The sequence below is a fragment of the Eretmochelys imbricata genome, chromosome 10, assembly GCF_965152235.1.
Source record: "Eretmochelys imbricata isolate rEreImb1 chromosome 10, rEreImb1.hap1, whole genome shotgun sequence".
In the NCBI taxonomy this organism is placed as follows: domain Eukaryota; kingdom Metazoa; phylum Chordata; order Testudines; family Cheloniidae; genus Eretmochelys; species Eretmochelys imbricata.
The window spans coordinates 85,331,872-85,346,483 of record NC_135581.1 but is presented as its reverse complement, the minus strand read 5'-3'; the positions used below and the strand labels follow the sequence as shown (position 1 = coordinate 85,346,483).

Here is a 14,612-nt window from a genome sequence, read left to right as displayed (position 1 = left end):
GCTTACAAAGCTGGAGCTACTCTAGGCATAACAGCAGTTTAAATCACTTTAAATTTTGGTTACATGTTTTTCCAAAACAGATTCATTTAGCCACAGTTTTCCTCCTCAGAAAAGCAGATGCTTTTAATCTAAAATAAAATCATCCTAAAACCCAGTGTAAAGAGCTTGTTTTCTCCTCAATGGTTATTATTGAATAGCTCCTCTCCAAGCTAACAGATATTTCTTTGTGCTTCAGGGAAAACCGAATTATTCTTAGACAGAAACTGGAGACTCAAGCATGAACAGGGATAAACTGTGTAGCATTTATCACTTACTTGATTTCTTCCTGCAGTGCTGTCTGGAAAAGCCGAAGTAACAGGTATTCTTCCCTCTGATTGGATGCATAGTTATACAGCGTGAAGATCACTGAATCCATAAACTTGGTGGATTTGTTCTGAGGCATCTGAAAAATCAGCTTGGCCAGGTAGGTGGGATTAGTCTACAATAACAACAAAAAAAGGTTCAGCATTCACTCCCAAAAAGGCCAAGATGACTGGTGGCAATAGTGGGTCCAAAGCACAGTGTACAAATAACAACTGATTCAAGACACAGAAGTCTCCATGGAAAGAGGCTGTCAAAAGCTCTAAGCCTTAGGGGAGCTGCTTACCTGAAGCAAGTAGAACAGGTGCTGATACGCTTCCAGCTTCTCCCTCTTCTCTTTGCTTAGAGCCTTCAAACCTCCCCTCTGCTTGTTCAGCATCATCATGTCAGACAGCTGCTCCTTGTTCTTCTTGGTAAGTTTCTTACTATGAGAGACAACATCCTGCAAAGACAAGAAGAGAGAGATTCAAATCTAACTTAAGTCTCCCAAATCCTCATTCACATTTTTTAAAAATCGTGTCCTTTTAATCTCTATATTTATTAACACTGCACAGGGAATTATGCACAATTTTATACCTGGATGTGCTATGGACAGTGCACTGGCTTCATTAGTTGATGATTTCCTGCTAGCAATGATCAAGAATAGCATTCCCATGGTGATTTAATTAAATCCATCAGCTGCATTCAGTACAACTAGCCATAAGGTGTTCCTCACTCGATTGCAGCCACAGGCTGGGATAAACTATCATTGTGCAGTAGTTGTTTCTTTCTTAGTGGATCCAGAGTGTTGTATTGAGAGACTGCTCACTTCCCTGTGGGCCCACTCTTGTTGGGGTACTGTGGGGCTAAAGGTGCACATGAAACTGCTGGATCACAGTGTGATTTGGTTTGGAATGAGGTCTTCAATATGTGGATTACAGACAAAGCCTGTTTTATTGAATCTGCCAGTTACAGTTTACTGATTTACCCAGAGTCCTGGATGATGGTTAGCTGACAGACTCAGTAAAAGGTAGGACTGAGATAAGCAGAGATACTCAGGTTCACAACCTCAGGGTCCTGTCTGATATGCAGCTGCTTCTGCACATCCAGATTTTGTTATTACGAATCAAGTTTATTATGGTAGTGCCTAAGGGACACATAAAAATGGGGCCACATTGTGCTAAGAGCTGTACAAACAGAGTAGTAGACATTCCCTGCCCCAAAGAGCTTACAATCTAAATGGACCAGACAGACATGGGGAGAAGGGGTATAACACAGGCAAAGTGAACAATGGGATGGGAGCAACGCTCACATTAGTTCCACAATTTATTTATTTATTTATATATTTTTTGCTAGGTTTACTTAGGACAGGATGAACTAATTAAGAAAAAGGGTATAGAAGGGAGTAAAGGGGACAGGTAAGGAAAGAAGAAGGTAAGGGGGGCAGGTGTAGAGTGAAGTTGAGATGAAGAGCGTGAGGGAGAGGAAGGGAGGGGGTTGGAGCAAATATGAGGAAAGATTAATAAGACTGGGACTTCTCTGCTTGGAAGAGACAACTAAGGGGGGAATATATAGAGGTCTATAAAATCATGACTGGAGTGGAGAAAGTAAATAAGGAAATATTTACTCCTTCTCATAACACAAGAACTAGGGGTCACCAAATGAAACTAACAGGCAGGCAGCATGTTTAAAACAAACAAAAATAAGTATTTCTTCACACAACACAGTGTCAACCTGTAAAACTCTGCCAGAGGATGCTGTGAAGGCCAAGACTATAACAGGGTTCAAAAAAGAACTAGATAAATTCATGGAGGATAGGTCCATCAATGGCTATCAGCCAGGATTGGCAGGGATGGTGTCCCAAGCTTCTGTTTGCCAGAAGCTGGGAATGAGTGACAGGGAATGGATCATTTGACAATTACCTGTTCTGTTCATTCCTTCTGGGGCACCTGGCATTGGCCACTGTCAGAAGACAGGATACTGGGCTAGATGGACTTTTGGTCTGACCCAGTATAGCCGTTTTTATGTTCTAAATAGCAGCATAGGGTAGAGAAAGTTCAGTCAAAACTGTAGAAACTTCTTGGAATCTCCAGAGATATGGTTTGGATGCTTCTACTCTTTCCAGCTGGAGACTCTGGCTGTTTCCTCTCTGTGGTTTTCTGCCAAGGCAACACTGGCAGAAGGGATGAAGAGGCGAAACATTACCTGGGTCCCAGTGCCCCAGAATATGTGGGAGGGTATCCCCCCAGCATAGTTCTGGGTGGGCAAGAGCACTTTCTATTGCTGACACTTGGCCAAGGTTTCAGCCTCTTTCAAGGCAGGACCTTGCCACAAGGATCCAGACCTTTGTCACTCTGAGACTGGATTATTGTCATGCTCTCCACAGGCAGTTAAATCTTAAAAACTGTTCAAAGCTTCAACTAGTGCAGAATGCTGTAGACAGTCTGTCAAAGAGCCTCACTCATGTAGCAAATTACATCTGTGCTCTGTGATTTGTCCTCTCTTCCAGTTTATTTTTGGGTGTCATATGAGGTGTTGGCTTTTTACCAATAAAACTTTAAACAGGTTGGGGATCTTTATTATCTCAGAAACCACCTCTCTCCATGAGATACCATGCCAGATGAGAGAAGTCAAAAGTATTCAAGTTAACAAGCCCCTGATTTAATCACAAAAGGATAGAAGGCAGGGAATTCTGACTGATGAGCCTTCCACTGTGGAATGTGCTGCCCCATGAGTTAAACACAGCCCTAATATGTTGGTCATGTTGTCTCTTCTCCTAGGCTTTGCTTTGTACAAGGGGTGTGATGAGCAGCTGGGTGGTCAGGGTGGGTATGCTCACATTGTGAAGGTGTTTGTACTGAAGCTGAGCACTGTCAACAATCTGGTCGATTGTCCTTGCAGCTGAAGCAGCCAAGTGTTTTTCTCTTCCACTGAGGCCAAAATGACCAATGAAACCTTGCAAACGGGCCATTCTGGTATCCTCTTTGTTGGTGGCAAAAGTAAAATTGGTGCCTGGAACGTTCAAACATTGTCTGAAACAGCTAAAGCCGTTCTCCTCATCAAGCAGTTGAAAAGCCTGAACATTGATATCTGTGCTTTATCTGAAGTGCGCTGGCCAGGAAGTGATGAAATGAAAGCAAGGACTATATGTTTTTATTCTCAGGCTGCCCTGATGGGTTGTTCCAGAAGTGGGTGGCTGTTATACTTTCACCCAATGCCCAATGGGCACTGCAGGGCTGATGGGTGATTAATGACTATCAGAGTCTGTTTCTGTACCAGCTACTGGAATCTTACCATTACCACAGTGTATGGTCCCACCAACACCAAGGCCAACAGTGCGACTGCAGACAATTTTTCCCAGTAACTACATTCAATCCTTAATGAAACTCTGAGAAGAGCTGTTGTCCTGGGTGATTTTAATGCTGAGGTAGGAAAAGATAATGGCACCTGGGCCAGTACTCTCAGGAAGTTTGATATTGGGCAGAAGAACAGGAATGGGCAGCAAATGTTAGAATTAGCAATTGCCAATGACCTGGTGATTGATTCTTCCATCACCCAAAGATGGAAGCCGATATGGTTCTGCCCATATGTTTTCACTAGGACTGATATTGATTGTGTTTTCATTAACTGTTATCAGTCAACAGTCATAGATGTATGAGTTTGCAAAGGTATTAAACAGGACACTGAATCTGTTTCTGCTGATAAAAGTGCGCCTCTGATTTAGAAGACTGCCAAATTAATGAGTCTAAATCAGTCTGATGTAATTAAACACTCGTATTACAACCAAGCTATCACACAGCTTTCTCGTCTGAACTGCTTAAGCATTAGAGACTGAAGTCTGTCTGTCATCTGATGAGGAATGGCTTTGTTTCAAATCATCAGTGCTGACCGCTGCCAGCTCAGTGTTGGGGCCTCAACCCTCCAAATTTCATCCATGGATCAGTGAGGAGGTGCTCCCAGCAGTTGGAGTTGGAGGGGGGAGGGGGCCCCACACAAACAAGGGCTGTGATTTGAGTCTTCAAAGACAAGTTGCTGAGAGCAAAAGCAAAGGCTGAATGGGTTTGACTTTGGAATGCCATCAAGTCACTGTATAATAAGATAAGAAACCCTGGTGGTTGTCTCAGGCAGTCAGTTTAGAACAGGCTGCTGCCAGGCACCATCTCAGCACACTCTAGTTAACTTTACAGTATTTGCAGCAGAAGGTGGCACCTTCTTGATTAGTAAGAATTAGAACAGCAACATTGGCCAGAGCCTGTAGTATCAGTTGTATCATTGGGAAGATCATTTCAAGATGCTCCTCAATTGTCTGTCACCTTCAGCCTCTCTTCCATTTAAGAAGGGACAGGAAGTTCTGGTAGAGCCACCTTCCTTCAACCAAAAAGAGTCCATAAGCTGCAGTCTGGGAAGACATGATGGGTTTGTAACATTACCCCTGAGTTGCTGAAAACACGTGAGAGTACTGCTGTACTGTCGCTGTAAAGGCCCTTCTAGACCATCTGGCTTACTAATCTCATCCCCAATGCCTGGAAGAAGTGGTAATTTGTTTAAAAAGGGCAATAAGGCAACTACATGGGTATTACTCTGTTACTCCCAGGGAAAAATCTTTGCTTCCTTATTAATATCTCCTATCAATGATGTACTTCAGGGCAAAGACCAGGTACTCAGCGTGGCTTTAAGATGGGTCATTCTACTATCAATCAGGTCTTTATCTTGAGGCAGCTTTTTGAGTAGATGGTTAAATTTAATATGCCATGCTCAGCACTTGTTATAGACTTTGCCAGACCTTTTATTCAAGTGCATTGAACAAGTCTATGGAATCTAATGAGGTGACTCAATGTCCCTGGAAGACAGGGACAGAAAAGCTCTATAATGGAATGGAAAGCTGTGTTAGAGTCAATGGCAGATATATGGCATGGTTTCCTATCTCGATGGGAGTTCAGCAAGGCTTTGTTCTGTCACCACTGTTCAATATCGGCATGAACTAATTGATAGATAAGCTGGAGGAGGCAACTGTTAGTAGTGTTCAGCTGAACATCATTCTGCTTTGAGAGCTCAAATATGCCAATGACACCATCTTGTTGGTGAAACACTGCAGCTGATGGCCGATCTGGTTGGGAAAGAAGCAGCGTGCATTGGTCTGATTATTAATTCAGACAAAACTAAATCCCTGCCCGTTACCATCAAAGCAACCACCAGCTCTGTATTAACCTGTCCCAAGGGGAGACTGTCAGCTGTTAAATATTTGGGCAGTATCACAGACGGTGCTGGAAAGATTTAGGAACTTGTATAACAGCAGCTGCTGCCATATGTCACTTTGTTCAGCAGTCTCCTGAGCTTGGTAAGTTTATGGAGGAACAGTATGATGAGACTGCCTACAATGGCATGTAGCCAACCTGTGACTGTTAGTAGCAAAATATCCCCAATGGCTGGTGATGAGACATTAGAGGGGGAGGGCTCTGAGTTACAGCAGAGAATTCTTTCCCAGGTTTCTGGCTGGTGGGTCTTGCCGAAATGCTCAGGGTCCAACTGACTCATATTTGGGGTCAGGAAGCAATTTTTCCCAGATCAGATTGGCAGCGATCCTGGGGGGTTTTCGACATAGAATCATAAAATCATAGAATCTCAGGGTTGGAAGGGATCTCAGGAGGTCATCTAGTCCAACCCCCTGCTCAAAGCAGGACCAGTGCCCAATTTTTGCCCCAGATCCCTAAATGGCCCCCTCAAGGATTGAACTCACAACCCTGGTTTAGCAGGCCAATGCTCAAACCACTGAGCTATCCCTCCCCCCATTCTTGTGCATCATGGGGCACAGGTCACTTGCAGATTTAAACTAGAGTATATGGTGGATTCTCTGTAACCTGAAGTCTTTAAATCATGTTTTGAGGATTTCAGTAACTCAGCCAGAGGTTAGGGTGTATTTCAGGAGTGGGTGGTAAGGTTCTGTGGCCTGCAATGTGCAGGAAGTCAGACTAGATGATCATGATGGTCCCTTCTGACCTTAATGTCTTTGAGTCGATAAGGATGTTGTAACTTCAAGCTTGCTACAAAGCTGTGGATCTATAAAACCAAAATCATATTCCCTCTATTGTATGGAAGTGACATATGGGTACTAAGGAAAGCTGAAGAACCCCAGATTGACATTTGTCATTCTCGTCGTCTTCATCAGCTGACCCATGTCACATCTCATAAACAAGGCTATTAAAAACTGAATCTAGTAACCATCTCCAGTCAGCTCTGGTTCAGTTTTGGCAGCCTTCCTGATACAGATATACTATTAGAATAGAAGACCAATGAATTCTTAAGCATCTGTATCAAAGAATGTCACTATGTGACTAGCGATCATGTGAGTGTCAAAAGCTTTGGTGGCGCAGTAAGATTGCCAGTGATGGACAAACTGAGTATATAACTAGACCACTTTAAGCATGTTGCCAGAGACTGATGCAGATGGTGCTCTATTTGAAAGGCCATGTCCCTTTGGGATTTGCCATAATGAGGATGATGATGGGTGGGGGATGGCGGGAGAGCTCTGTGTGGGGGTAGAGGGAAAGATGGCGGGACTGAGTAAGAGTTATCACCTTTACACATTGGCTCCAGCTGCTGCTGCTTTTACAGTACCTGTGAATGTGCCCAATATAGTAGATGTGTGCATTTTAAAAATTAAAATAAAAGTATTTTGCTTACGTGCCAGAGTTAAGGGACTGAATTCTCTAACATTCTTACTTATGTAATGAATGTATGTATGTATTACTTTTATAACCATTTTAGAGATGAGGACACTGAGGCACAGAGGGATGAAGCAATTTTACCAAAGCCCCATAGCAAACCAGAACCAGATTAGAATTCATAGAATCATAGAATATCAGGGTTGGAAGGGACCCCTGAAGGTCATCTAGTCCAACCCCCTGCTCGAAGCAGGACCAATTCCCAGTTAAATCATCCCAGCCAGGGCTTTGTCAAGCCTGACCTTAAAAACTTCCAAGGAAGGAGATTCCACCACCTCCCTAGGCAACGCATTCCAGTGTTTCACCACCCTCTTAGTGAAAAAGTTTTTCCTAATATCCAATCTAAACCTCCCCCACTCCAACTTGAGACCATTACTCCTCGTTCTGTCATCTGCTACCATTGAGAACAGTCTAGAGCCATCCTCTTTGGAACCCCCTTTCAGGTAGTTGAAAGCAGCTATCAAGTCCCCCCTCATTCTTCTCTTCTGCAGGCTAAACAATCCCAGCTCCCTCAGCCTCTCCTCATAAGTCATGTGTTCTAGACCCCTAATCATTTTTGTTGCCCTTCGCTGGACTCTCTCCAATTTATCCACATCCTTCTTGTAGTGTGGGGCCCAAAACTGGACACAGTACTCCAGATGAGGCCTCACCAATGTCGAATAGAGGGGGATGATCACGTCCCTCGATCTGCTCGCTATGCCCCTACTTATACATCCCAAAATGCCATTGGCCTTCTTGGCAACAAGGGCACACTGCTGACTCATATCCAGCTTCTCGTCCACTGTCACCCCTAGGTCCTTTTCCGCAGAACTGCTGCCTAGCCATTCGGTCCCTAGTCTGTAGCGGTGCATTGGATTCTTCCGTCCTAAGTGCAGGACCCTGCACTTATCCTTATTGAACCTCATCAGATTTCTTTTGGCCCAATCCTCCAATTTGTCTAGGTCCTTCTGTATCCTATCCCTCCCCTCCAGCGTATCTACTACTCCTCCCTGTTTAGTATTGTCCGCAAATTTGCTGAGAGTGCAATCCACACCATCCTCCAGATCATTTATGAAGATATTGAACAAAACCGGCCCCAGGACCGACCCCTGGGGCACTCCACTTGACACCGGCTGCCAAGTAGACATGGAGCCATTGATCACTACCCGTTGAGCCCGACAATCTAGCCAGCTTTCTACCCACCTTATAGTGCATTCATCCAGCCCATACTTCCTTAACTTGCTGACAAGAATACTGTGGGAGACCGTGTCAAAAGCTTTGCTAAAGTCAAGAAACAATACATCCACTGCTTTCCCTTCATCCACAGAACCAGTAATCTCATGATAAAAGGCGATTAGATTAGTCAGGCATGACCTTCCCTTGGTGAATCCATGCTGGCTGTTCCTGATCACTTTCCTCTCATGCAAGTACTTCAAGATTGATTCTTTGAGGACCTGCTCCATGATTTTTCCAGGGACTGAGGTGAGGCTGACTGGCCTGTAGTTCCCAGGATCCTCCTTCTTCCCTTTTTTAAAGATTGGCACTACATTAGCCTTTTTCCAGTCATCCGGGACTTCCCCGGTTCGCCACGAGTTTTCAAAGATAATGGCCAATGGCTCTGCAATCACAGCCGCCAATTCCTTCAGCACTCTCGGATGCAACTCGTCCGGCCCCATGGACTTGTGCACGTCCAGCTTTTCTAAATAGTCCCTAACCACCTCTATCTCCACAGAGGGCTGGCCATCTCTTCCCCATTTTGTGATGCCCAGCGCAGCAGTCTGGGAGCTGACCTAGAATTCAGGAGTTCTAGTCACTCAGTTGTCGCTAGACAATTCTATCCTCTCTGTGAAACATTTCAACAACAAACCCCCTAGGATATTTGCCACAATTTACAGTAGAGCCTTCCCTGGGCTTATCATGTGTCTGATCCACAGTACCTAATTTAGACTCTATGCTACTGGGGCAGTGACTTTGTCTCTGTGCTGGGCACATTGATGCCATAGGCTCTTAAATAATAACTGAAGGGGCACAGCAGTAATATTTTTGCTTTGAACAATCACCATCTTCTTTAACAAACCTCTCGCTCAGGCAGCAACCTCAGAAGGCCCCCCACATCATCTCTTTCTTCTTGCTTGGCTATCTCTGAAGCATTTCTTTTCTTTCCCTCTTTCAGTTGTGCTGCAACCACCCACTTGTCCTTCTGAATCCCCATCAACTTCCACTTGTCTTGACTATCGCACAGAGGCCCTCTGTTTCACATGTACTTCCTTCCCCACAGTGGGACTGATAATTCAATTAGTAGAGCTGTCTAGAACAGCTTAAAGCAATGTCTCTCCATGATCTGGTCTATATGCCTGACTCTGTTCTTTGGCTTTCCCTATTAGTGTGCTTCATACCTGCAATGTGATTTTGTTTTTCACAAGAAGTCCAATTTTGATGTCCATCAGATTGAGGTCATTTTCCAGTTGCTGATTGGATCGGATAAGGGTCACAACCTCCTCACGCAGCTTCATTAGGTCAAGCTCCTCCTGAAAATCTTGATCACTTTGATCCAGTAAGTGGACAAATTTCCGGACCACAGCCATAGGTGGGTCTTCAGCACTGACTAAAAGGAAATGAAGTATCAGGCAAAGAGCAAGAGAAATCAATGAATACACATTTTAACAGCATATGAAGTACCTGACTATCACTTGACAAATTTAGCACCACACAATATAAACAGCTTCTAGAAAGATTTGGAATTACTTATTTTTGGACAAAACGTGAGCATAACCAGCAACAAAGGAAAGAGTCACACAAATATCAAATCTAGGCTAATTTGTGATGCCCAGGTTAATTGAGAAGCTGTAGTTCTACCCATCAGTAGCTACAGTGATGTCTGGATTTAAAATCTCTCACCCTCAGTGTTCCCCAACCTTATACTCCCCCACCAATACCACCCCAAATACCTCCCAATCTACTACTCTTCTAAATGGTCTACAGTAATGCAGACTACATTAGCAGTGTGCCACGGAAATACCGACTCTTCAGGTATAAAAGCCTCATTCCCTTGGCAATACTTACTGAGAGTTTTGTAGTCATCTCGTGCTTTATTTGCACGAATAAAGGCCTGGATTTTTACAATGTCATTTATCTAGGAGGAAAAAAAAATCCCACATCATTTCATTCACAGTGTAATACAGAAAATATATATTAAAACTAGTGTAGCAGAGAAAGTCTTACATGGTCTCTGAAATACTGCAGACGATCTCTGTATCGCTTTCTGGCTTGATGCATCCTGGTCATTGACTGAATCTGTGAAGTAGTAATGAGATACTCAGATAGAGATAAATTCTTTCCTCCAAGACAAGGTCCCACAACAACCTTATTGCCACAAAGACATTGAGGAATTAGCAGGAATTTAAAGAAATGCAACAAAAATTATCAGAGAGCTGGAGGGATTGATGCTAAATATGTAAATTTTGGCTAAATTACAGATGAGGAAGGAGAGAAGCAAATCCTAATATTCTATAAATATTTGAAGGATATCAATGCCAGGAAGGGAGAGGGATTACTTAGGATCATACACAAAGAGGGGGTATAATTAGGAGAATGGGGTAAAGTTAAGAGAAGGATTTAGGATGAAAATTAGAAAAAAACTTTCTGACCATGGGATCAGTGAGGCAGTGGAATTTTCTAGTGAGAAAAGAGGAAGAAGCCCTGGTGATCTTTAAAACTACACTGGACAAAGAACTAGAAACAGTACATAATCCGTGATACTGAATGATTCTGCCCTGGCGCCTGAGGATAGACTATATGACTTAAAAGTTCTTTTCCATCTCTGGTTTCTATGACTATGAGTAGACACACTTCCAAAGAAACTGTACCTTCACTACTTGGTCCTTGTGTGCTCGCAGGTACTCCAAGCGACCTTGGTATTCCTTCCGCTGCTTGTAGCCACGCCATTGAGACTGAAACCAGACAATGCACACACGCACACATAAAGAAGTTTACTTTGCAAGGCATTACCATTCTTAATACTCCCCTGCTATTCATCATCCCAAGTTTGCCTTTGTCCAAGTGTAAAATTGAGGATTCGTAATTTTTTTTTTTTGTGTGTGAAAAATGTTAGATGCACTATGGGTACATCTACACTGCAGTTAGACATCCGAAGCTGGCCTGTACCATCTTACTCAGGTTCATAGGGCTCGTGCTGAGGGGCTATTTAACTGCAGTGTAGACATTGGGGCTCAGGCTGCAGGTCAAGCTCTGGGACCCTCCCATCTCAGAGGGTCCAGCCTGAGCCCAAACATCTACATTGCAATTAAACAGTCCCTCAGCCCGAGCCCTGTGAGCCCGAGTCAGCTAGCACAGTCTAGCCACAGGGTTTTAATTGCAGGGTAGACATATCCTAACAGGTCCCCTTGCCCAATAGTCTTTATTACAGAGTTTACCATGGGCAAGGTGATAGGTATGTGCCTTAAGAAGGGAGCTGGACCACAAAAAAGTGGCTGTCCACATAAATTTAGTGAAGGTGTTCCATGTATAAGGGGTCACGTGGAAGAAATGCAGTGCTCTTTAAGAAAGAAATCCAAATTTGTTAACTTTTGGGAAAAAGACACTTCTCTGCAGGCTCTGGGGAAGGGGGTGTGGAAAAGCTTGGAGGTATCCAATTGCTGTTTTCTGTGAAAGGATGAAATTTTATTCAGTTTGAAGTATACATACGTCTTGTGGAGATAAACTACTCATCAAGTACAGATCAGTCACATATTACACACTGGAAGCATTATTCACTCTCCCCCTGCAAAAAGTGTCCAACCCTCATGCCAAATGGTGCTTCTTCCCTCTTCTGACCCCCTAGCTCCTTGAACAACCTGACCACGAAGAGGAGCAACATGGTCCCCCCATCAATCCTGTGAGTGACTCTCATGCCCACTCCCTCCTAACCAAATGTTCCTGCTCTGTTATGAAGCCACTGATCTCTCTCATTCCTGGCCTAAGGCTACCAGCTCATTCTACATTCCTCCCAGGTGGTTCTAGCCCAAGAAGGATCCAGCTGTACAAGAGGGCAAGTTGCATCAGCTTCACACCTGAAGGATTACAACAGGTAATAGGAGAAAGGACAGACTTCACTCCATGTAAGAGTCCTGACCAGTCTTGCCTAGCTCCCAGTTTTTCACAGATCTCCTGCTTTTGTGTCTGCTCTCTGCTTCCCCAAACTCCTTACTGAGTCTCCAGTTTTGGCCAGCTACAAGGTAGATGAGGCCAGGTTCTAAGGCCTGATCTACACTACACAGATAGATCGACGTAAGGCAGCTTACATCGACCTAATTAAATCAGTGTGTACACTACAGCCTTGTCCTGCGATGTATGTGCCCTACTACACCAACATAATAACTCCACCTCCATGAGAGGCATAGGGCTTATGTCGGTGTAGTTAGGACGACAAAGTGTTTATATATATACTGCTACTTACATCGGCTGTTAGATCTTGTCAATTTCAAGAGAGTTGGGCAGCTGGACCCTGCTCCCAGCTGGGAGCTGGGGCAAGAATGTATCAGTCTCCCAACTAGGAGCTGGGACGAGAAGACTAGGTGGCTGGACTGTGCACCCAGCTGGGAGCCAGGGTGAGAATGGACCCTGCTCCTGGCTGGCAGCTGGAGTGAGAAGTCTGGGTGCCTCCCCAGGGCTGGGAACATTGGCTGTCTTGTCAATTTCATGGCTCCATGGTGGATGCCCATCTCCCAGTGGGAGTGGGGGGGGGGTAAGATGCCAGGGTAGCTGGACCCCGCTCTCCAGGGGCAAGAAGCCCTGGACAGCTTCTTCCCTGTTCATGGCAGGGAACAGGGAGGTAAGGGAGGGGGAGCAGCCTGCTGGGAGCCAGGGAGACTATGGGGCAGCCACGCTTAGGTCGGTGGAAGCACTCCTAGTGAGGACATGCTCAACCGAACCAAGGAGGATAGTGTGGACATGCACCACCACAGTAATTACTGCGGTGGCTGCAAGTCATAAGAATGGCCATACTGGGTCAGATCAAAGGTCCCTCTAGCCCAATATCCTGTCTTTCGACAGTGGCCAATGTCAGATGCCCCAGAGGGAATGAACAGAACAGGTAATTGCCAAGTGATCCATCCCCTGTCGCACAATCCCAGCTTCTGGCAAACAGAGGCTAGGGACACCATCCCTGTCCATCCTGACTAATAGCCATTGATTGACCTATCCTCCATGAATTTATCTAGTTCTTTTTTGAACCCTGTTATAGTCTTGGTCTTCACAACATCCTCTGGCAAGCAATTCCACAGGTTGACTCTGCGTTATGGGAAAAAATTCGTCCTTTTGTTTTAAACCTACTGCCTATTAATTTCATTTGGTGACCCCCTAGTTCTTTTATTATGAGAAGGAGTAAATAACACTTCCTTATTTACTTTCTGCACACCAGTCATGATTATATAGACCTCTCTCATATCCCCCCTTAGTCATCTCTTTTCCAAGCTGAAAAGTCCCAATCTTATTAATCTCTCCTCATATGGCAGCTGTTCCATACCCCTAATAATTTTTGTTGCTCTTTTTTGAACCAATTCCAATGCATCTTTTTTGAGATGGGGAAACCACATCTGTACGCAGTATTCAAGATGTGGGTGTACCATGGATTTACATACAGGCAATATGATATTTTCTGTCTTATTATCTATCCCATTCTTAATGATTCCCAACATTCTATTTGCTTTTTTAACAGCTGCTACACATTGAGTGGATATTTTTAGAGAACTTATGCACAATGACTCCAAGATCTTTCTTGAGTGGTAACAGCCAATTTAGACCCCATCATTTTATATGTATAGTTGGGATTATGTTTTCCAATGTGCATTACTTTGCATTTATCAACACTGAAGTCAACCTAATATAGGTTTACTTTATTTTATACCCTAAGACTAGGCACTACTATAATTCACATAAATAAATAATAATAAATAATAATAGTATCACAGTATATGTAGTATGGACACAGAAGAAGTCACCCATAGACAAAGACATAGGACTTCACTACCTGGATACAAGTGATTGCAGGGACTTGCTTCTTCAAGAAATTCATTCTGGAGTTGAATTCCTGGCGAACAAGGTACCCACGGCAGCAAGCCTGCAGCCTGGTAATCAAGTTCTCATTAGCAAGCCAGAGCTGCTCTCTGTTGTACGCAGCAGTGACTCCAGAGATAGAGCTCTGAATTAGTGTTATGGAAGAAGAGGCAGTGCAAATCAGAAAAGGAAAAAGGACAGGTAGAGGAGACAAAAGTCAAGATGGTAAATTAACTTCCTATATCATGCACAAAATATCCTAAATTATCCTTCAACATACACTGGGATCATGATCTTGAGCTCAAAGTTATGGTGAATTTGCTGAAGTGGCTCCTCTATATACTTTCTCCAGAGAGAAGGAATTTCCTGACACATGGAGCCAACATCATCTATAAAAATCTGCTAGTCCCCAGTAGAAAGGGTGCAAACCATGTGTATAGCATAATGGCAAAACCAAAAGGGCATGGTGGCACAACCAAAAAGGCACAATTGAGAAGATGATGTAGCAGCAAATTATTT

At 43.9% G+C, this 14,612-nt stretch overlaps 1 protein-coding gene across 1 annotated transcript in view; it reads right to left on the bottom strand.

Annotated features, from left to right (window-relative positions):
• The window catches only part of IQGAP1 (IQ motif containing GTPase activating protein 1), a 183,118-nt gene that overhangs the window by 55,418 nt on the left and 113,088 nt on the right, over positions 1–14,612 (bottom strand). The window contains exons 19-25 of the mRNA XM_077829238.1: positions 14,068–14,238; positions 10,907–10,990; positions 10,263–10,334; positions 10,104–10,173; positions 9,437–9,645; positions 647–802; positions 315–478 (exon numbers count right to left, since the gene is read on the bottom strand). Of these exons, the coding sequence (XP_077685364.1) occupies positions 315–478; positions 647–802; positions 9,437–9,645; positions 10,104–10,173; positions 10,263–10,334; positions 10,907–10,990; positions 14,068–14,238 (926 nt within the window). The remainder of the gene's footprint in view (positions 1–314; positions 479–646; positions 803–9,436; positions 9,646–10,103; positions 10,174–10,262; positions 10,335–10,906; positions 10,991–14,067; positions 14,239–14,612) is intronic.